This window comes from Balaenoptera ricei, chromosome 18 (assembly GCF_028023285.1).
Source record: "Balaenoptera ricei isolate mBalRic1 chromosome 18, mBalRic1.hap2, whole genome shotgun sequence".
Classification (NCBI taxonomy): Eukaryota; Metazoa; Chordata; class Mammalia; order Artiodactyla; family Balaenopteridae; genus Balaenoptera; species Balaenoptera ricei.
This window is the reverse complement of record NC_082656.1, coordinates 25,936,619-25,954,737: the sequence shown is the minus strand read 5'-3', so window position 1 is coordinate 25,954,737 and position 18,119 is coordinate 25,936,619. Positions and strand designations below refer to the sequence as shown.

Below are 18,119 nucleotides of genomic sequence, written 5' to 3'. Positions count from 1 at the left end.
CCTACGTGCCACACAACTACCGAAGCCTGCGCACCTAGAGCCCGTGCTCCGCGACAAGAGAAGCCACCACAACGAGAAGCACGTGCAGCGCAACGAAAAGTAGCCCCCGCTCGCCACAACCAGAAAAAGCCTGCACGCAGCAACAAAGACCCAATGCAGCCAAAAATAAATAAATAATGTAATTAAATTTATATATTAAAAAAAAAGTGCAGAAGACCTAAACGGACATTTCTCCAAAGAAAACATACAGACATACAGAGGCACATGAAAAGATGCTCAACATCACTAATTAACAGAGAAATGCAAATCAAAACTACAATGAAGTATCACCTCACACTGGTCAGAATGGGCATCATCAGAAAACCTACAAACAACAAATGCTGGAGAGGGTGTGGAGAAAAGGGAACCCTCTTGCACTGCTGGTGGGAATGTAAATTGATACAGCTACTATGGAGAACAGTATGGAGGTTCCTTAAAAAACTAAAAACAGAACTACCATATGACCCAGCAATCCCACTACTGGGCATATACCCTGAGAAAACCATAATTCAAAAAGAGACGTGTACCACAATGTTCACTGCAGCACTATTTACAATAGCCAGGACATGGAAGCAACCTAAGTGTCCATCAACAGATGGATAAAAAAGATGTGGCACATAGATACAATGGAATATTACTCAGCCATTAAAAGAAACAAAATTGAGTTATTTGTAGTGAGGTGGATGGACCGAGAGTCTGTCATACGCAGTGAAGTCAGAAAAAGAAAAACAAATACCGTATGCTAACACATATATATGGAATCTAAAAAAAAAAAATGGTTCTGAAGAACCTAGGGGCGGGACAGAAATAAAGACACAGACATAGAGAATGAACTTGAGGACACGGGGAGGGGGAAGGGTAAGCTGGGATGAAGTAAGAGCATGGCATTGACATATATACACTATCAAATGTAAAACAGCTAGTGGGAAGCAGCCTCATAGCACAGGGAGATCAGCTCGGTGCTTTGTGACCACCTAGAGGGGTGGGATAGGGAGGGTGGGAGGGAGATGCAAGAGGAAGGGGATATGGGGATATACGTATACGTATAGCTGATTCACTTTGTTATACAACAGAAACTAACACAACATTGTAAAGCAATCATACTCCCATAAAGATGTTAAAAAATAAATAAATTTTAAAATAAATAAATAAATAAACTGTGGTATGTCGAAAAAGAAGACACATGCACCCCAATGTTCACTGCAGCACTATTTACAATAGCCAGGTCATGGAAGCAACCTAAATGCCCACCGGCAGAAGAATGGATAAAGATGTGGTACATATATACGATGGAATACTAGCCATAAAAAGGAACAAAATTGGGTCATTTGTAGAGACGTGGATGGACCTAGAGCCTGTCATACAGAGTGAAGTAAGTCAGAAAGAGGAAAACAAATATTGTATGTTAACGCATATGTGTGGAATCTAGAAAAATGGTACAGATGAACCGGTTTGCAAGGCAGAAATTGAGACACAGATGTAGAGAACAAACATATGGACACCAAGCGGGGAAAGCAGGGGCGGGGTGGTGGGGGTGGGGGTGGTGGTGGTGGGATGAATTGGGAGATTGGGATTGACATGTGCACAGTGCTGTGTATAAAATAGATAGTAAGAACCTGCTGTATAAATAATAAATAAATAAAATTCAAAAAAATAAAAAGTTAACTGGGCATCCTATACTGTATCTGGTAACCCTACCTGAAGCACATACAGAGACACAAATATGACACCTTCGTATCTTCAGAAGACTTACTAAGAGTAAGGGAAATAAATGTGTACATATAAACAAACTACTATACAGGAAAGGAAAGTAGTAACGTAGCATTTAAAGAAAGGAGCAAGGGGCAAAAAAGGCAAACTGGGAACACAGAAAGAGGGGCTGGGGAATGGTTAGAATCAATAAGCACTCACAAGATTCAAAGGAGAATAAAGAGTAAGACGGACACTGCTTAGTTAAATCCTCGATTGTAGCCACACATACCTGTGTATTCACCAACCACACTATTCCATTATACAAGGTGGCTCAGTAACACAGGTTTTTAAGTTATTTGCCATCTATCACACAAATCAATTTACATTTAAATTACTTCAAAAAAAAAAACATGCATTAACAACCTCTCAATAGAAAGATGTACAAAAATGCCAAACTCCTAATTTTCTGACCTATCTCCCTCTCAAATCTAGTTACAGTTTTGCGCTTATTGTACCCAATATTATCTTATTAAATTCTACCCAATGTGGATGGGGCCAGTAAGACGAAAATCTTCACAATATGTCACCCTTTTTCTCACTTTCTATTGTCCAAGCAACTGTTTCCTATCTCTGCCTCTTAAGTAAACAGCTTTGTACTTTGTACATTTCAAATAGATAAGTGAGCACATCATTTTTAACTAGATGCAAAAACTACTGCTTCTTTACTTCTTTGCTTCCTCCTCCAACCCTCTCCAGGTGTCCCCTTCTTCCTGCAGGCCCAGTTACCATTCTTCATGACACAGGCCAACCCTGACTCTATTCTATGATAGGAAAATTCACACAACTAAACTCAAAAGTTAAATAACACACTGTGTTGCAGGACATACGCATAAAAAAGGTGCAGTAATGGAATTTATATCATTCTTTCTCATTAACTCATCATATATCTTCATACAATCTTACAGATGAAAGGATTTCAGAGTTCACAGTGCATATCCCTCTATTTTTATAGATGCTGAAAATCTTGCCCTATGTGTGACTACTCTAAATTAACAGGGCAAGCAAAGAACCAGTCAGATTTTTTGATTTTCAGTTTAGTATTTTTCCTGCTAAATTATACTTCTACCTACTCGTACTACATCTTTTGACTGGTAGCTGATATATTCCATGAATTTTAATTCTATTGCATATTCTTACTTCTTTTTGAAAATATAAAGGAATCTAAAAATTATGGTTACTCAAACTGCAATTTAAATTATTCATTAATCCTTCATAACAAAGTAACCTAAAAGTCAGCTTAACTAAAAAACAAGAAAGCAGATTCATCTTTATAGTAGTCTGTATTTTTAACTGCGTAAGAAAATGTGAGAGAAGTATTTGTATATCACAACAGACCAAATTGACAAGTTCAAGACATGAGACACTGTCAGTATCAAATCTTAAAAAAATGCTGATCACCGTATCTTTTGTGAAAACCTCTTTATTGAGAAGTATTATACCTATCTTAATAAGCATACAAACACTTTTGAGGTTAGATTTTTACAATCCATTTTCCTAGAATTTGGGAAGGTGGAAAAACTGCTATTCAAAAATTATTGTTCATATTTAATTTAAAGATATGTGGCTGGAAGGATCTATAAGCTCACAATCACAGATTACCACTGACAACCCTTTTCAATTATCTTACCTTTGTTGAAAGTACTTTAAATGTGCTCTGTTCTGGTATTATAGGATGAAGAAGTCTCAGCTTCAAATTATAATCCTCTCCAGAAGGAAGTTTCACCAATGCGGACAACTAATGATCACAAAATTAGTAGCACATTTTATAAATTTATTTAAAGAAGGGTAAAGTACTTAAATTGACTATAATTACAGAACTTCAGTACTGCTGCAGATTATTTTCAAAATTTTCTATGGAATATCAGACTTAAGAATCTCAAAATAATCTTTTAAAAATCTGGTATCCTTCGCATGAATTCTCATATACATAATTAAATAGCAGAACAGAGTATGTTTCATAACACATACTAAACATTTAAATCTCAAGGAAACTCAATCCACAAGAACAACATAATACAGTATGTAACAAAGAAATATTCATGTGCAAAACATCTAGTTCTACCATGAACTCTCTTAAGTATCTATCACAAGGTTTTCTACTAAATGCTAAGAAACCAAGTTACTGAAAGTCATACTCATTTAATATGGTTAGTAAATTCTAAGATATAAAAGTCACAATAAGTGGATCTTTTTCATGAAGTATATACCACACAAATGTGTAACCAAAGCACATATCTTACTAATGTCTTTTATATTTGTCAACCAAATTCTGCTTTGAATTCCAAATCTAAAGAAAGAGAAAACAATGCACACCTAGCTATAACATACAGTATACATACTCTTGTCTCAAAACTTAAAATGATTCAAATGGAAAAGCAATGCTTCAGATTTTCATCAGCATTTTCCACATTGTCTCAGGAAGAAATGATATATATCTAATAGACTGCTATAGATTATTCTGCAATATATATTTATATTTACAAATAAAAGTATTTAACCTTAACCAAAAATAATTCAAAGACTATAATAACCTCTTTTTCTGAAAATCCCACATTTACATCATTCTTCTGAACATTCTTGATCATAAGTGTAATGATTACTTGAGATTCTGTTTGATACCAGTCATACCTATTAAAAAAGAAAAAGGAAACTTAAAACAGAACTTATAATTTTCTTAAAGTTGTTGCTTGTTTTGTCAAGATAAAAAACTGTATATAATCTGATGAACAACAAGAGCTCCACCTTGAGGAACAAAATAGCAAAGCAGCTGTTGATTCACAGAAACAATTTTATGTAACTAATTTCATATGATCTGTACTAACGGAAGAGAAAAGTAAGGTCGATGATGTCCAAAACCCCTCCAGTGGATTTAAATACTTACATAATTTTCTAGGTTCTAACATATCTCTAATACTGTTGTGCTTAAGCTAATTGGTTTTTTTTGGCCACACCACACAGCATGCGGCCACATGCACAGCTAGTTTCAAAGATAAAATTTATTCTAAGAGGTAACAATTCTAATACACCATCAACAGTTTTATCCTCTCATTTCAACCTAATACTAAGAAGTAAACACTTCCATCCCTATTTTACAAATGAAAAAAAAAAAGTAAGCTCAGAAGGGTGAGGCAATTGGCACATTAGTAGCAGGCGTTACACTGGACCCAGGTCAACCTGACCTCGCATTCCAGGATCTCTTTACTGAAGCTGGGGGCAAACAGCCCTGAGCACAGGGAACAGAAGCAAATGAGCTAAAATTAAAATAATTTAACTCATTCTGCCAGGCACAATATTAGACACAGTACCTTCCTTCAATCTCAAAGTATGTGGGAAGATTAGTGTGCCTAGAGATTCTAATTATGTGTATCTTTCCCACTGAAAGCTCTAAAAATATATCATCACTTTCAAATTAGACTGGATTATAAACTCCATGAGAGCAGAGCTATTTATCTATCCTGTCACTACCACATTCCCAGGACTAAGCACAGTACCCTGATACATGGTATATTTATTACATCAATGTGGGATTATTTTATACTCCAAACACTCCAATTATTAAGTTTATATACCCTACCCCTGCTCCTGTCACTAAAGTTCCTTGTTTACTAGGTACTTGGAGAGTCATCCTGTATCTCCCCAGAAAGAACATGAATAAATTGTTTTGTTTTAACATTTTCAAGCCATTTTACGTCAAAAGCACTGGATCTTTAAAAGTCTCACAGTTTTCCTTTGAAATTCAGTCAGGATGCAAAGCTCGAGATTAATGCCTTGTGTTTCTTTCTGTTACACTAAGAATACAAGTTGTACACACAGCTAATGAACAACTAAAAATAACACAAATACTTGCTAAATACTTATTCATGATTGTAACTGCTGCCCTCAGCAAGTGACTTTCAATTCATGCAGAATTATTCTATGAAAAATTTACTCCAAATATAAAAGGCAGGTAGAGTTACAATTCTATCAAGTCTACTAACTTATTTACCTAGGTAACAGCAATAACTTAAATGGAAGAGGCTCTCTTTAATACATGGAAAGGTGACATAATGTGTAATCAAGTTAAGTTTTAATTGGCAAGTGATTTGATTTTAACCTTAATATAAACACTAATTCAAATCAGTTAACAGTCTTACAATTAGTTTTTCAAGGCTTTAATATGATTTCTTTTATAAACTAAGAAATACTTAAATCACAGGTAAGGACTTGCTTACTATTCAACAACAGGGTTTTTTCCCTTTAGGCATATTTATCACACATTATGAAAAAGAAACACTTACTTGATTTTTGACTGATAAGTCCTCTGGGATGCAGACTGATTTTGGCAAGTTGAAAGAGAAAGATTTTTACAAGTTAGTTTACTAACTGCGTATTAAAAATGCATGTATTATTAATTTACCCAGTGTTATAGTTACTTTGATATGGAATAACTTCACGAAACCTTCCTACAGAGCATGGTATCCATAATTGTTAAATAATACTCATCTTCACAGGAATTAGAATACTCAGTTGTTTTTTTTTTAATTTTTTTTTAACTTCTTTATTGGAGTATAATAGCTTTACAATGGTGTGTTAGTTTCTGCTTTATAACAAACTGAATCAGTTACACATCTACATATGTCCCCATATCTCTTCCCTCTTGCATCTCCCTCCCTCCCACCCTCCCTATCCCACCACTCTAGGTGGTCACAAAGCACCGAGCTGATCTCCGTTACTCAGCATTTTTAAAATTTTATGAGTTTCAATTTGAAAAAACCGTTTTTCTTCTAAAATAAAAGAAGGATAAAAAACAGAAAAATTTCTGAAGATATGTTTGGAAAAGGTTACATATAAAATGTCCAGTTCCAAGATTCAGTAACTCTCTAAGCTGAAAATAACAATAACATTTAAAAAAACATTTTTAAGACTATAGTATAACCTTCAGGCTTAACAATGGCATCAAACTGCTCTGGAAAAACATATGAAGCACTATTTCCATGGTGCCTTCCTGATATTGTCTTACACCGTTTATGGCTGCAACAAACATTCTACACTGACCACTGAGAAACAAAGTGACTCTTAACCAATCCAAACTTTCCTAAACTATGTGTGCCAGTTCAGACTGTAAATCTAAAGAACTTGCCCTGGGTCAATGGTGGCCTCTAATTTGTCCCTAAATAAGAAGGGAAGAGACGGCATTTGGAGGAAGAAAATAAGTAAAACTGCCCTAGAGAGATATGTAACTGACAGAAAGCTCATTCCAAGTCCTGCCTCAAATATATTTAGTAATAATATAATTAAGTAAAAACACAAAGGATAAAACCTTTGGACTTACCACCTCGGGCTGTGATCCTATTAAAAACATAAAAAGGAAACATTTTCAGGTAACAGTACATGTATAGGCAAAATTACATACATGATTTCTATGGCACAAACATACTGATTAAGCAAACCAATTCTCCATGCATACCTAATAAGGGAAGTGGTTTAACTTTGCATCCTGGAGTCACTTGAGACTCCTCAGTAATTTCTTGCCAGTAATACCACTGCAAAACAAATCCATCCAAATTTCCCTTTCAACATAACGAATGAGGTAAAAAATCAAAATACCTTGGGAAATCCCAACCTAAGAGAACATCCACTACTTAAATTATAAGTTATAAAGTTCAAAACAAAAAAATGTCAAACATTTACTTCTTTTTAAACGGAAAGACCATGGGAAACCTGCATACTTACCATTCTGAGCTTCTTGACACCTTTTAATCCAGACAATGAAATCAGCATCTGCACCTAGAAAGAACAAACTGATTGTAACATCACTCATCTGCACAACCTAACATATTCAATCAACAAATAATTACTGAATACCTATGTTCCAAACACTATTCTAGGCACTGTGGATGCAACAGTGAATTAGACAAAAATATCTGTCCTAACAGAGTTTATAGCTATCCTAATATTAAACCTATTAGTTAGGTTTAATATTTACTTGTTCATCCTGAAGAATTCTGATGTTTAAAAAATCAATTTTATCTGCCTGCCAATGCAGGGGACACGGGTTCAATCCCTGGTCCGGGAAGATCCCACATGCCATGGAGCAACTAAGCCCATGCACCACAAGTACTGAGCCTGAGCTCTAGAGCCCACGAGCCACAACCACTGAAGCCTGCTCCATGTCCCCCATGGAGCAAAACCATTCCCAGTTAGGAGCTACTGCTTTAGAGAATTGTGATAACACTCTATCATAAGATGAAAATAAAATGATAGTACACAATTAGGATTATGTAGTCTATAACTATCTATGAGATTACTTACAACCTTTTTGTACTTTGCAGAGCTTCCGATACTTGGCTCTTACAATTTCTATATATTACGCACAGATATCTATACTGCTGTGGTAATTTTCATCTATTTCTCTCAAAAAGGTGATATTAGAAACTCACAATACTCTCAAACCTCCATGTTTCTTCAATACCCTATCATACTTTACCCCAAACTTAACACTTCATGTCTCAATAAAAATTTTCATTGTAAGATTTCCTTATCTCAGCAATCTGAATAATAACTTAAATAGACTTCTGAATGTGAGAGCAAATTAAACTTTCACTTATCCATTAGAAAAAAAATAAAGCCAGACTAAGTACTGGGAGCACTAAGTGTGTATATAGTTTTCTGCTTCTGATGATAGTTTATCTGTGATTTAAGCGCTAAAGAAAGGCCAATTTAATCAATTTTTTAGTAAATTCAAATTCTGCAATCAACACGAAATGTCATTAAGAAGAGAAAAAAGCTGGGTTTCTATAATTAACTTGAGATTACACTAACAAAATTCAGCTATGGTATTTAAGACACATAGATATAATGGATTAGTGTACTAACATATAATTCTAATACTTACTATCTAATTTCTGTCCTTCTGTAAAAGCTTCTAGAGCAGCAGCATAGTTTTTTTCATGGTATTCACATATCCTGCATGAGCATATTAAAAACAAATACACACACATGAGATCATGGAAAAACAGCCTTCTTTCTAAATTAAAAAAAACAATTTTCCCTACTATTAAAAGAAAGAATTTAAGTATATGTTAATAAGCCAGCCAAGAGATTTCCTAAAATACTCTACTATAATATCTAGTATAATTCCTATTAAAATCCAATTTTGGAACTCATTTCAGAAGGAATTTCTTGATTCTAATTGTATATACTTGCTTATTCCGAAATATAGTTATATTAAGGAATTTCTGATTCTTAAAGAATAAAGTCACACTTATCAACAGAAACAAACTGGGATATAAAGTACACAGATAACAGAGTCTTCATTAAATGCAGCCTGTCCAGCTTGGGTGAGGAATAGATGTTCTCTAGTCAGTTAAATACAGTAAATTCCAAATGATGAAGCAAAAAAGGGATGTGAAATCCAAGAGTTTCATCTAGACTTTGCAGTTATTTCAACCATCACTATTTTAAACTATATATATACACTAACTATACTACAATAAAAGTATGAAACATACCTAAAATTGAATCCTATCTCAGCTATAAAATGTATAAATACAGAATTTACTATTTATATAAAGCTTACAATTAATTCATTCAAGAGACTATAGTCCAGACCCAGCAAGAAGAGTAGGTACTGCATACCCCTTTCTCAGCAGAGCAATGGAACTATCTGGATTAAGTTCAAGAGATTTCTTTGCATCAGCAACAGCATCTGCATATGAAAAAAATGGGTTTTTTAGTCAGTTACTTATGGATCCTAACAAATACTACACACAAGATTTGAATTAGCCTCTGATTTTTAAGTTTTCAAGCTGGTGAAATGGACAAATGATTTTAAATTAGGAAAAGTTAATCCAAGATAAAATTACCCTCATACCTTCCTAATGACCTAATATTTAGCTTCCATCTTAAAGCGCTTCAGGCAATGAATAAAGCTCTGTATCACAAAGTTCATCTAATTTTCTCATTAACATCATTTATGTAATCTGACTCAAAGTATTTAATTTCTTCCTACTCAGATTATCTATCCAGATAATTAAAATTACAGAATATAGAAATACATTCTTTTTACAAAAAATAAAACAAGGGAATTCATTTAAATACTTTGTAAAACAGTAAATTTGATGTCATTCTTTGTTAGCATATCCAATAACCATAAATGAAATCTGTACAAATTCTACACCCACCAAAGAAAGAATGGACAACCATAAAATTTAAATGGGTGATGCTCAACATAATGTTTGTCACATTTCAGCTACTTCACCTTGTATGAAAGACAAGTTAAAAATCCTAGAAGATAACCTTTATTTTATTTGATTCATTGTATCTTGGGCAAAATTTGTAAGTAACTTATAGAGACAATATGCTTTGTAAGAAAAGTTACCACGGTAATTCCCAAGAAGAATGTGACAATAAGCTCTTTGACAGTAATACTGTGCATCATCTGGTTTCTGCTCCAGAGCCTTAGTCAGCTCCTACAAATACAAACACGTTGAGTGTCAGTAAATGTTTTTTAAAAGCCATCGAATTCTAATTAAACATGATTTTTAATCAAATAACCTATTGTCATAAAGTATTTGGAGGAAAGATAACAGGGAAACAAGCTTGGAGCTTTTCTTTCCAAGAGGATCAATATCTCCCTTTCTCCTCCCTTCTCCCCTCAAAAGACCACAACTGAATGTAATATCTACCTAAAGCACTTAGCAGTTCCTGGCCTACAGCAGAACTCAATAAATGGTAATTATTAGCACCTCATTTATTCTGGAGAGTTTAGTTCATATACATTGACCACCACTGATTTTCTCCTTCTAATTTGGAGAAGATTCAAAGATCATGTAGAATTTGAGATGCCTAGAAAATGTGAAGCTGTCCAATAAAAACAAAATAAAAAAGAAACAAACAAACAAAAAATGGAAGTTAAACCTAGAGCTCAGGGAGGTTAATGGAACCAATAAATACATAATCAAGTCTACCTGGCCCTCTCCTATCCTCTTATCAATGGCCTAAGAAATTACAGCATTCTGTCAAAAGCCCAGATACAGTATCTCATAGATAGCTACTATCAACTGATCAAGAATTAACAGAGCGATTAAAACTTTTGCCAATCTGGGCAGTCACAGTTCATAAGTGGTAGCTGGAACAATACTGATGCAAGAAGAGAGAGCACGATTAGTGAAGCCAAGGACAAATGCAGGCAAACAGGAAGGCTGTGATTCTCTACCCATTGCTCACACACCCTAGGGACTTGGTAGTTTTCTTAACAGGCAAAATTACTTCAACAGCCACACATGTGGCTTTGCTTGAACCCCGCAGTGTGATTCTCACAAAGCAATGTATACTATACTTGGTAATCATAAACCTAAAACCCAACATACCTAAGATCTAAACCATTTTTTACCACCTTAACCCCTATCACCCTGATCCAAGCAGTAATGAAAATCAGATCTTGTTACTATGTCTCTGCTCAAAACTTTCCAACACCTTTCCAGGTGACTCACAGCAAAAGCCCAAGTCCTTCCAATGATCTGTAAGGCCCTCCTTGATATAACCTTCTGCTCTCCCTCTCATCTCACCTCTTAAAACTCATCTCCTTGCTCCACCATTCTAGCCACAATGGCCTCCTTGCTGTCCTGCAAACATCTCAGGACCCTGCACCTGCTGCTCCCTCCCACTAGAATGCTCTTCCCCCAGATGCGTGCAGAAAATCCATTCCCTCACTTCCTACTCAGTGACTGTGCCAGAGACAGGATTCAAATCCAGGTCTGACTCCAAATCAAATTTTAACCACTAAACATTGCCTCATGGTAAAATTTTACTCCAAGTTTCTTTCACACACCCTCTAACATTTGTATTAATACAAGATTTTCTAATACTTTGAAATTCTTAAGCTAAAAACACCATCTTCCACTAAGCTTTCAAACAATTTTGAAAACAGCTGATGGCTTCTTACATATCTACTCAAATATATCATAAAACCACATTTCCAGCCTCTCCTCACCAAGAAAATGTATATTATAGGTCAAAAAGGCTGTTACAGATTATAATAATATCTGGATCATCAATTCAAAAAGTAGTTTTATTTTTTTCAGTAGTCAGGTTTTTCTGTTTGTTTTTCAAAACGTATTTTTAAACACATATTATGGAACAAACACAGGCCAGACACTGGAGGTTCAAAGATGAATAAAATATTCCTTTTCTTTAGGAGTCAGGTATAAACTTCTGAATTTTGAACCAACTTGCAAACGAATGACCTTTAAAAACACAAACCAATTGTTGGTTAAGGAGAACCAGTTATGGTCATTCAGTTAAATAAACTAAGCAACTGACTTATTAGGCTATCAATAAAAAAAGTTACCAAAAAAACCACTCAACACAAACTGAACATTATAACACACCAATTTGTAAGTCATGAATAAAACACAACAATAAATTTATTTTGAATAAGGAATATACAATATAATAAAACCGGAAAAAGTGACGGTAAAATAATTATTTGTGGTTGTCTTAACTACATCTGACTTGTGGCGTGTTTTCAGTGTTCTACTGTTTCTGTAACAACAGCTACTGGCTGCTAGAATACAAAGGGACTAAAGAGAGGTATCTCGAAAGGCAAGGACTTCAGTGCCAACATTTGAATCACAGCAGCAAAGGGCTATTTAATCAGACTTATACGAAACGTATCCAAAGATATAGTACTTCTCACAGAAAATGGGTTGTGTTCATAGTCCGCAAAAGTAAAGAAACCTATGAAGTGTAAAATATAATTACACTGAAATCTTTAACAAGATAATGGTAAAGGAAGTACACCGATAACACAGAACGAAAGGGGGAAAATTCCTTTTTAAGGCATTAAAATTGTTTAAGACTTGGATCTTAGAAAATTAATTTCCAAATCTTTATAGAGCTTTAGGGTCTCTTAAAATGCTATCCAAAAAGGTTACTTGTTGTTAAGATTAAAAGCAAAAGCAGACTGCTCAGACGGACCTAACGTCTAAAGGCCTTTAGCTCTGGATATCTCAGCCTGACTCCCCTTGCCATTTTCTTCTAGTCACAGCTAATCCCCAATTATGGATAAACAAAAGAGTATCAAGCCTTCTCCCTTCCTAAACTAGCAAGCACTCCTGGAGAAAAATCACATAACCATGTAGAACTGGTATACTTTATGCTAACCAGCTATGCCCTCAACAAAGCTATCTGTGGTCAACTACTTCAGAGTCAGCTCCCGAACAATTATATCATACACCCCAGTCCTACTCACTCCTCCAGAGGATGACCTTGATGCCTTGAACCTGAGACTTGTCACTTCTAAACTCGATAACCTTGAGCAAGTTAATCTCTTTAGCCTCAGCGTGCTTGTAAATGCACCTCACAGTTGTTCCAAGAATTGTGGTAGGAGTCATTTAATACACCTGAGTGCCTACTACATCCCAGGCACTACGCTGAGAACACAGTGGTAAACAGATACACAAAACCCCTGCACTCTTGAAGCTTACATTGGGGCCCAATTCAGATAAGGTAGTCAGAGAAAACAGCTTCCTTGAGAAGGTGACATTTCAGATGAAATCTAGAGTGATGAGCATTTCCAAGCAAAACAAGAGATACTCAATAGAGAGTACATTCTAGGCAAAAGAACTGCAAGTCCAAAGGCCCTGCACCAGGACTGAGCTCGACACATTTGAGTAGCAGAAAGCAAGTCAGCGTGGCTAGAACCTAGAGAGCAATGAATCTATAAGATGTCTACCTCAAGGGCCTCACCCTTGTACCTTACATTACTTATCCTCATAATCACCCTTTCAAGTGGTCCTAGTTAATCCCATTTTACAGACAGGAAATCTGATCCAGAAGAGTGATAGCAGGAACTTTCTTGAAACCAGGATACGGACCCAAGCAGTCTGATTCCAGAGCCCATGCTCTTAAGCACTACTCACACAGGGCCTCGAAAGGTTCTCATAATCCACATATATGTTTTCTCTTTCTACTGAACTGAGACTTCCTCTGCAAAGTTTTATTGACTTCCCCAGTTAGCCTCTACTCTGCTACGCTCTTTACTGTACCTGATACACCACTCCACTGGAGTACTTGTATTTTAATGATCTGTTGACTTGCCTGTCTCTCTCCACTAGACTGCAAACTCCCTCACTACAGTAGTTTCATCTTTAGCTCGCTGGCTCCCAGTACAGCATTTGCCACTAACGTTGTTTAATGAATGAAAAATGTAATCAGCTTGATACACTTTCTCTTTATTCTTGATTGGATGGTCTTATATAAAAATGTGACATTTTAACTGATGTGATATCAAGCGACCTTAATTTTAAAATAGCTACTGTTAAACCAACCCTTGGGAAAATCTAGAGGGAAACAGACTCTCACTTCTCATCAAGGTTCCAGCCCTACTCATTATTACCAATTACTTAGTAATTAACATTTGCCTGTTTATCTCTGTGAGAAAGTCATCTCAAGTTTTAAAAAGAACATTTCCTCTTAACACAAGCTGGTTCTTATCAAGATCATTCTCCCCACTCCCAGTTTTTGATTCAGGTGTGTGGCAGGTCCTGAGAATTTGCATTTCTAACAAATTCCCAGGTGATGCTCCTGCAGAAGGTCTGGGGATCATGCTTTTGAAAACCGCTATTCTACAGCACTAGACTAAGAATCAGGAAACATGTGTCCTGAGGCCCCTATTCTGCCTCTAACTGGCCGCATACATCTCTATGACAGATCACTTGGACTTCTTTGGGTCTGTTTTCTTCTGTAAAACGGAAGGGTAAGGAGTACTGGCCTACAGGAGTCATAAGTGCTTTCAGAAAATCTGGGGTGGAGAATTCCCTGGCAGTCCGTGCTTCCACTGCAGGAGGCACGGGTTTGATCCCTGGTTGGGGAACTAAGATCCCACAGGCCTGCAGCGCAGCCAAAAAATATAAAAAAGAAAATCTAGGGTGGGGTCCAAGAATTTGCATTTCTATGAGTTCCTAAGTGATGCTGATGCTACTGGTCCAAGAGCCACACTTCACAGACAAATGCACTAAAGCTAATCACACACCTACACTATCCAATTTCACTCCTAGAAAGAAAAAAACAAATGCACTCCCAAAAGAAAGGACTGCATGTGTTCACCAAAATACATGTACAAGAAAATTCACAGTGGTTTTATTCACACTAGCTAACAACTGGAAATATCCCAAATGTTCACTGTTAGAATAAATTGTGCTATATTAATACAGTGGAATACTACACAGCAGTGAAAAGCAAACAACTTATGGATGTATCTCCCATAATGTTTAAAGCAAGACAGAGTATCTACACTCAACTGAATACCTAGTGTATGATAATTTTTACATGAAGTCCAAGAAAAACTAACTGATGGTGACAGAGTACAGAACAGGTGGGTAAGAGGAATTATTGGCTGGGAAGAAACATGAGAAAGCCTTGAAACGGAAGTATTCTATATCTTGATCTGGGTGGTATACATACATGTAAAACTTCAAGTTCATTAGTGCAGACTTAAGATTTGTGTTAGATATCCCACTTCAATAAATAATTTTAAAAGTAAAATAACTGAGATGTAACGTGACAAATAATTCATTACATTAATATCCTTTCATACCAACTATTATATAAACTAGATTTCCAAAGGAGGCATGGGGCCTAAGAGGACCATAACAAAGGTAGATTCTGAAAATTAATAGCTGTCTAGCTGACGTGAAGGAATTGTGGAGAAAAACTCTCAGTGCCTCTGGTAACATTACTCTAATAGTGATCCCAAAAGCATCACTAGGAAACATCACAGCACAACTGAGTAATCAACCACTTTATTTGTTCGTATCCCAGCCCCAAAAGCATAATCCAACCTAAAAGGCCCCAAAGGACCCACGCCCTGGTTTCCTCCCCACCTCATTTCTTACTCCACTTTCATCCCACTCTAACCAAATGGGCCTTCTTGCTGCTCCTTGCACAGGCTGACTTCATTCCTACCTCAGAATCCTGACACTGACTCCTCTTCCTGCCTGAAATAATCTTTCCCCAGAGCTTCCAAGCTCTCCCTCATGCCTCTTCTCAAATGTCACCTCCTCTACTAACCATGGAACAAATTTCTTTTAGAAGTCATAACTAGGAAAAAGGTTCTCTTGCCTCAAATTCCTAACCTTACATATGTTAAGTCATAACAGCAAAACAAAGTTTCCTCTTTTTTATGCTTCAAAGCAAGAAACCCCTGGCTAAATTTTGTGACCCACTGCATCATGTATGCTTAGTTTGGGCTCTCTTTATTACTTCAAATTATTATTTAACTCTTGTTCTTTTGCTTTCCTTCACAGCTTTATAGTTTTTCACTCAACACAAATACAAAGTGCCTTACAAGTCAGTTAAATACATAAATAAGAGTTTAATCCAGAGCAAACAGTGCCTTCCACACAGCAGCCCTCAAGAAATTGTTTTGAGGAATAAACAAATGAGTGGATAATAAACAGACTGGACATCTGGAAATTTTCGGGCACACACGGGAAAAGGTTTCTGTTCCAACAGTGTGCGTTCATACAGGCACTCAGCACAGACCTGGTACACAGAAATGGCAAGGATGACTGTCAAACGAAAAACCGAATGAACAAACATCAAGCCTTAGATTTCACGTTTTGTTCTCAGTCACAAATGCCATTTAAAAAACAAACCCTTTCAGACCAACTATGAATGTTACCTCTACCCCCAAAAAGGAGAGCAGGTTTTACTAAGCAGCTCCAAGGATGCAGGAACGGACTAGGGATGGGAAGCGTAACCGGGCCGCTGCGGGACACAGAAGGGAGAGGCGGAGTCTGCCAACATCAGGACTGAGACACAGGAAAAGCAGCAGCCCCGACCCCGGGAAGACAGTGCTGGGAAGAGGCGGGGTGGGCCGGAACCCGACGCGGCTGCGTTCCCCAGAGCACAGTGAACCGACTCTCTCACCTCCAACGCCGCCTGGGGGTCCTCGTCAATCAGAGCATCTGAGAAGCTCCGGAAAAACCTGCCAGGAAAACAACGACTTCAGCAGGGCTCTCTAACTAAAGAAGGACGGAGGGGGATACAAATAATAGCAAAGAGAAGGAAAAACACGCACCTCTGGGCTGCGGCAGGTCCCGCAGCAGCCGCCGCCATCTCTAATAGTCACTGTTACCGCTGCTGGAACTGTTCCTACCGAGGTTACCAGCTCCGCCGCCACCCAAGGGGGAAACTTCTGGAGAAACACCGACCGGGCTTCCGTCTTACGTAGCCAATGAGCAGCCACGCAGCGTGCCGCGAGGGGCGGGGAGGTGAAGCGCGGGCGCGGGGTGGGCTGGGACCGTGGAGGACCGACTCCTCCTGGCCCGCCCCGCCCCCACCCCGGCCGGGGAGCAGCCTGTCAGGCCCCGCCCCCTGCAGCCATGGTTACGCAGGCCGCGGCGTAACCCAGTCCCAGCGCGCACCCGCACAGCCGCAAAGCCTCTGTGGGTGGTAGGTCGAAAGGACGTTTGTGCCGTACTGTTATCGCTCAGGAACGTGTGGCGTTTGGGGGCGTTTGTATGTCTGTTAATAACACAAGGCACATCGAGCTCCCTTTTCTCTACAGCTCTCATCATGGCTCCCGGAGGCAGCCAAGCTTTTCGTGACACGTGACGTTCTCGGCTACGTGTTCTTTTCCGAGAGCGAGTTCCGGATGGCGCGTCGATGCCGGGATCTTGGCGCTGGGAACCCTAAAGGGCTCGGACTCGCCGGAAGTCCCTCCGCCCTTGCAGAGGCTGGACTGGAGGAAGCCCTTTGGTTCCGGTGCGGGTGGACTGTTCCGTTCCCCAGACCGACACAGGCCCAGGCTTTTTCCTACTTGGCTTCCCAGACAGAAGAAATACGTGTTCCATCCGAAGGCATTGAAGGGAGAAAGGTGGCCTGAATTTGTCTCAGTGCTGCTTTACTTTCCACCTCGTTGGTCAGGCCCTCCCTCACCGCCCTTTGACCCGTGCAATTCAGATAGAAGAAACTTCCAGCTAGTTCCATGGGACGGGAATGGGGGCTGGGGTGGGGGGGAGAAGCAGGAAGGAGTGGGAGTGAGCGGCTCGTCAGTAGAGGTAAACAAGTAACTGAACGCGAGTGTCTGCCACATCCAGAATCTAAACTAAGTCTTGGGGTTCAACTAACGCCTTCCAGAAACTTAAGCCAATTTTGTTCTAAGTGCTAAAACGAAAGAAGGGCAATAGTGATGTGATAGCAACAAGGGACGCAGCCGAATGTAAGGTATACGGTTGGAATCCTCAAGTATGTTGTACCAGAACCTCAGTCTGGAAAGATGAATTCGAATTAGTGAAGGAAATGGAAAAGGGAATTCAGACAGAATAGGCCGAATGTTAGAA

At 38.0% G+C, this 18,119-nt stretch overlaps 1 protein-coding gene across 1 annotated transcript in view; it reads right to left on the bottom strand.

Moving 5' to 3' along the window:
• Positions 1-16,964, bottom strand: part of SUGT1 (SGT1 homolog, MIS12 kinetochore complex assembly cochaperone) — a 53,614-nt gene extending 36,650 nt beyond the window's left edge. Inside the window, exons 1-10 of the mRNA XM_059902584.1 lie at positions 16,856-16,964; positions 16,705-16,762; positions 10,151-10,241; positions 9,409-9,478; positions 8,666-8,736; positions 7,504-7,557; positions 7,103-7,119; positions 6,069-6,103; positions 4,323-4,419; positions 3,419-3,526 (exon numbers count right to left, since the gene is read on the bottom strand). Of these exons, the coding sequence (XP_059758567.1) occupies positions 3,419-3,526; positions 4,323-4,419; positions 6,069-6,103; positions 7,103-7,119; positions 7,504-7,557; positions 8,666-8,736; positions 9,409-9,478; positions 10,151-10,241; positions 16,705-16,762; positions 16,856-16,893 (639 nt within the window). The 5' untranslated portion in view covers positions 16,894-16,964. The remainder of the gene's footprint in view (positions 1-3,418; positions 3,527-4,322; positions 4,420-6,068; positions 6,104-7,102; positions 7,120-7,503; positions 7,558-8,665; positions 8,737-9,408; positions 9,479-10,150; positions 10,242-16,704; positions 16,763-16,855) is intronic.
• Positions 16,965-18,119: the final 1,155 nt, after the last annotated feature.